Source organism: Bombus affinis, unplaced genomic scaffold (assembly GCF_024516045.1).
Source record: "Bombus affinis isolate iyBomAffi1 unplaced genomic scaffold, iyBomAffi1.2 ctg00000080.1, whole genome shotgun sequence".
Lineage (NCBI taxonomy): Eukaryota > Metazoa > Arthropoda > Insecta > Hymenoptera > Apidae > Bombus > Bombus affinis.
The window spans coordinates 1,047,501-1,053,459 of record NW_026108828.1 but is presented as its reverse complement, the minus strand read 5'-3'; the positions used below and the strand labels follow the sequence as shown (position 1 = coordinate 1,053,459).

The 5,959-nt window shown below is 38.8% G+C and overlaps 1 protein-coding gene across 1 annotated transcript; it reads right to left on the bottom strand.

Moving 5' to 3' along the window:
• Positions 1-1,093: 1,093 nt before the first annotated feature.
• On the bottom strand, positions 1,094-5,458 carry LOC126927209 (histone lysine acetyltransferase CREBBP-like). The gene is made up of 7 exons (XM_050743483.1): positions 5,440-5,458; positions 5,124-5,344; positions 4,926-5,045; positions 4,543-4,844; positions 3,830-4,240; positions 3,430-3,742; positions 1,094-3,339 (listed from the first exon to the last, which is right to left on the bottom strand). The coding sequence occupies exons 1-7, from the start codon at positions 5,456-5,458 to the stop codon at positions 2,356-2,358; spliced, it is 2,370 nt and encodes a 789-aa protein (XP_050599440.1). The 3' UTR covers positions 1,094-2,355.
• Positions 5,459-5,959: the final 501 nt, after the last annotated feature.

The following is a 5,959-nucleotide window of genomic DNA, read 5'->3' as shown; positions in this document are numbered from 1 at the left end:
AAGAAAGGGCGAGAAAGAGAATACATAACAAAAGGAATGTTTCGGAATCGATTGACGATTCACATTAACCGATTTATAAAAGAATTTAAAATAGTCTAAAAATAACAAAAAGCGATCTTTCGAATTTGGAACTTAATTGAGTGAAAGAAAACCGGTTATCTTAAACGAACCATTCTCGTTAAACTTACCCCCGTCCAACCCCGCGATTAAAATTTTCAAGGCAAAAAACATTCGCCAATCGTTCGTTAGATTCTTTCTTTATTTTTATAAAAAAAAAAGAAAAATGCTTATTGCCTTCTTTTATAACGAATTCAAAGGGTACCGATGTATATAAGACAAATGGAAATGTACGATGTTATATGTATATAGATATATCTGATGATAAATGTATCAGAATGAGTCAAATACATTTTTCAAGAGGTAACGTGTCTCTCAAACGGGTCATGATTTCTCTGGCTTTTTGTTTCGAATCGGACCGCGCTTTCGTCGACGGAAACGCCACGTTTAAATATGAATCTTACACCGGTTGCATGTGCCATTAATGATTCTGATTATGATTAAATCGGTTATAGCTTGGTTACATGGTGGCTACATTGTACATCGTGTATTTAAAAAATATCCGACGAAACGGACTTCAGAAGTACACCTTCACGCATCATTCGTTACCAACTAGTCATTTAAATAGGTATCGAAGAAAAAAGAGAGAGGAAAAGTTACACTTACAGTTTACTATGATACAGCACTGGCATAGTCACATACTTCGGTATGTATGTGTACTTGTATCTGTATTTGTATTTCCTTTTCTCGGGTTTATCGTGCACAGAGATATCCTATTATAATTATAACGCGTGTGTGTGGATCCCTTTCTCGCTTTTTTCCCGAATATTAACACTATACTTATATGTTTTGAATTTTTCTTTCGTGATAATATTAATAGTAATAATGGTAATAATAATAAGAAGAATAATAATAAAAATAATATTATTAATAATAATAGTAGTAGTAGTAGAGTAATAATAGTAATTATAATAATTAAGAATCAATAAGAATTATATATAATAGCAATAATAATAATAATAATAAATTCATAATAGACAGGGAAATTAATAATAATCGTTATTATTATCGTAATAATAGTATAGTATGTACAGAACGATTTTCATGCGAGGGTCCTTTTCGATTACGCTTCGTAGCTACATATTTTGATTGAACTGTACATGTTGGACCCTCGGTTTGAAAAACTTTTGTTGTCAAAATTAACACGATTTATAAATCCTCCCATTAGTAAGCTTGTGAATTTCTACTTTTTGGTTGCGACACCGTTAATCCGCGTTGTCTCGCCTGTCCTGTTATTAGGTTTCTTTCCCATAGGACAATTTAGCAGATTATTTTGAAGGTTAATTTCAGAATGATCCATAAAATTTAATGGTGCTAAGGTTTCGGCACAACCTTCGGCAACCGTTGCGATCTCTTAATAACAAATTAACCTAAGTTAACATTACTTAACTTTCCACTAAATTCTTTTCTCCCTTCCTTACATACAATGTTGTTGATTTCTTTTTCAATATCTTTCCATTTTCATACAGTTCGTTTTTTTTTCTTGTTATATACTTTGCATCTTGTCACGATAATAATAATAGTGGTATATAATAACTGCATATAATCGCTACGCTAATAATATTTGAACTATTAATTATTAATTAACGTTAAGTATACACAACACATTTGTACGATTTCACTCAGCCTGCACGAGCAGCAGCGAGGGAAGGTGATATAGATGAAAAAGTCATGTGTAAGGGGAATAAAAGTTTGGGCAGAGACATAGTGTGTGTTTCTTTTGTATATGTATGTGTATTAGGGGATAAAGTATTAATAGTCTCTCTTGATTTCATGTGTGTATAGTTTCAAATTAATTGTTTCTCGTCGTTCCACTGGTTCGCAATTGGGGAGCCGAGGTTGAGATACGAGAATACAATAACGTAAGTTCAAATGTCCATTGAGCCAGCTGTAGAATCTTCGCGGAGCATCTAAGCAGCACCACAACACGCTGTATCGCTCCTGCACCTTAACTCGGAGATAGAAAAAGGAAACGCGTCATCCGGGATTAATTTGGTCGCACCAGTGGTACTCTGACCCGTCTCTGAACATCAGCACTTGGTCAGTGTACCGGACGTAAGTAGTTGTACCTGATCTCCACGAAGCTAGGAACGCAGAACGGATGGAAGTTACTCTCTCTGTTCTCATGACAGAGAGGTGGAACAGCGACCGTTCTTTCTAAACGGTTGACATACGATGCAAGATCATCGTTCGCCCACTAACATAGTCACTCGTGTTAACCGACTTCACTAATAGTCACTACAATCCTTCGACAAATTTTGAAAGTTGATCTTGTGGCGTCATGGGCGTCACTTCACTCGAGTCTGTGCCACTAGTGGGTGGTGGAACTGGAGATGGATGATGTGGCATGGTACCCGGGTGACCAGTCGGTGCACCAGTTCCACCACTCAGCTGCGAAAGCATCATTTCACTTGGCCCACCGAGTTCATGAGCCGGTGAATGTGTTGGTGTACCATGAGGTGGATGGTGATGAGGCGATGGCACCGGCCCTGATCGAGGAGAAGGAACTGGCTGATTACGTGGAGAAGGAACCGGTCGTGGGGAAGGATTTGGTTGAGGAGAACGAATTGGCGGTGGAGATCGAACGGACTGCATTAATTGTTGCTGTACAGAAATCCCTGGAGGCCCCATCACACCTTGCGGAGAAGGTACCGGAGGTGGTGTTGGTTTTAAGCCAGGTTGACCGTATCTTTGTTCGCTAAAGCCACCATAACCTGGAGAAGAATACGCGGAATCGTGGCAAGCGTTAGACCACGAACCAAGCGGCTCGACGAATCTCGTTTTCTCCAGAATTAAATAATTCTTACCGAGAAGGGGCGGCCTTATATGTCGCTGTTGACCGTAAGGCGGTGCTGGTGGTTGTGTAAATTGTTGTTGTTGTTGTTGCTGCTGCTGTTGCTGCTGCTGCGGGTGTTGTTGCTGCTGCGACGGGTGCTGGTGCCTTTGCAATACTAGCATTTGCTGTTTATACCATTGTGGTGGTTGCTGTTGAACAGGTTGCTGCTGTTGCTGCTGTTGTTGCTGCTGTTGATTTAGCATTGCCTGTATTTGCATTCTGCCTTGCTGTTGTTGTTGTTGTTGGTGGTGGTGGTGGTGGTGCTGCTGCTGCTGCTGAGACATTATATGCTGCAGAGCAGGTTGTTGCTGCGGCTGATTAGGACCCAAAGGTCCGCCCACTCCTCCACCGTATTGACCACTTTGTTGTTGATTTAGAGCGAGTGCCTATTAATTTAAAAAATTATATGGTAATAGAAATTATTAAAATCGAAAATGTCAGCAGACAAATAATATAGAAGAAATTAATCGTCATACCCGTTGTTTGATAAAAGCAGCCATAATCGGTGGATTGCTTTTGAGTATTTGAAGTATTTGGTTTTGTTGTTCAGGAGTATGGGGATTCTTTAGAGTTTGCATAAGTTGCTGCAATACATGCTTGTGCATGTTGCTTTGAGTTTGAGGACCAACTTGATTAACCGGACCACCGAGAACTCCAGCTTGCCTAGGCATCTGTCCTCCCATAGCTATTGCTGGCAGCCCTTGATGTTGTTGCTGCTGTTGCATTAACTGTTGCGGCGTTTGCTGTCTCAAACCAGGATTCTGTTGCATCAGTGCACTTGGCTGATACCTACTGTAAATAAAGGTGTAGCTTTAATACCTCTTTTTATATACATATATGTGTACGGTATTTTAATTATTATATTCAATAACTCACCTTGCTGTCCATTGATCCATTGGAATAAGATGTGTACCGCCAGGATTTGGCATTTGTACAGGCATTGGACGTTGCATAGGAGGTGGTGGCATTACGCCACCTGTTTGTCCTCCTACGCCAACTCCAGCACCAACTCCACCACCTGGCGTTACTTTACCATAACCATGCGGTACTTGTTGCCGTGCAGCTTCTTCTTGTACTTGCTTAACAACTTGGAGAACGTGAGCAGGTGGCGTTTGAGTTTCAGGTTTCAATCCTATTCCAGGTTGATGTGGCGAAGGTAAATTGGTAGGACTGACACCTGGTTTCATAGCAACACCTGTGGTCATAGTAACATTTGAACTCTGTTGTCCGGATTGCATCGCTCCCACTGGACCTGTGGGTCTGCTATTCATTGCAGCCATTCGTCTCCTGAAACACATTAAAAAGAAAGATATACACCTAACTTATATACATAGGATATACATACACCTAGTTATCTTTGGAAATTATTATTCTAACGTTGCTGCTGTTGTTATTATTATTATTATTATTATTATTATTATTATTATTATTATTATTATTATTATTATTATTATTACTATTACTACTAATACTACTATTACTACTACTACTACTACTACTACTACTACTACTACTGCTACTGCTACTACTACTACTACTACTACTACTACTACTACTACTACCACTACCACTACTACTGACGTATTTACCTTAACAACTGCGCTTGCTGTAGCCGCTGTTGAAGCTGTTGTTGTTTCAGCTTATGTTTGATGTTCGAACAGAATGGAACAAGACATTTAGTCTCTTGGCAGTGTTTAGCATGATAACAGCACAACGCTATTAATTGTTTACAGATTGGACAGCCACCGTTCGTTTTTCGTTTGCAAACTTTAGTATGCGTTACTACTCTCTTCATCTTTTGACAACTTGTTAAACGACAGTTAGCATCTCTACATTGGCACGCGTGCACCAACGATTGAATACATCTTTGAATTGAAAGTTTACGCGCCTCCTATTATAAAATAAAAATATTTATTATAAATATTCATAGCAAAATTATTAATATATTCAGTTAATAAAAATATATTTTTACCTGTGGATTAGCTTGTTTAGCATCGGCCGGCGATGAACCATCATCCAAATCTAAACCAAGTTTTTCCATATGATGAGGATGTCCGTCTTTTTCTTTACAGCTTATACACAGATCAAAATCCTAGCATAATAAATAATAACATTAGATTGTTTGAAAATTGGATGATACATGTTTACAGATGATTGTTTTAATACTTACATCACAAACCGTACAATGATATCTTGTTTCTACATGGCTCTTACAATTATTGCAAGTATAGACAAACTTGTCTTGACCTTGATTGTGCAATTCGTATAGCATAGACATAGAACTAAATTTCGCGCGCCTTAAGGAAAAGAATTCATAATGTCTTTCTCTAGCCATTGTAAGGAAAGCATCGCGGCCATCCATAAGGTCACAATTAATAACTGGATCAGGATCTTGAATAGGCTAAAACGTGCATTATTTTCAAACGTAAGAATACGATTCGATTATTAAAAAAAATAATAAATATAAATTAATCCTAAATACTTACTGCTAATATTACATCCCATTATATTATATATGGCCCTGGGCCCATAACCTGTTGAGAAGAGAGAAAAACGTGTGGATAAAGTGTAAGATACAAAGTATATATTTGACTTAATAATGAAATACAGGAATACAATTTGAGCTGGTCCAGATCCGCACGCTAGCAGTGTTACTTTATGACTGAGAACCCCGAAGCCAACGTCGCCTGTCTACCGTATTGGGTCTGCCTCCCTGCTATTCCTTTGTCTATATGCTGTCGATGGCTTCAGCGCTTGAGAAAGGTAAAAAGACCAGATGTGGAGTTTTCCTAGAAGTGGTGATCACTTCAACAAAAATAAACGAAAGATCCTTACCTCCCTCGCTCTTAGGTATGCGATGTCGTCCATAATGTCCAACCGAAGATAGTGCGTATTTCTTCTACCGCTCGGTGGTGCGGACATTCTGGACGCTGGGTCTCGCCGAGTTGGTAATATTCTAGTCACGCCTCCAAAAGGAAAACAGGCGACTGATTCGCGACGGCGAAA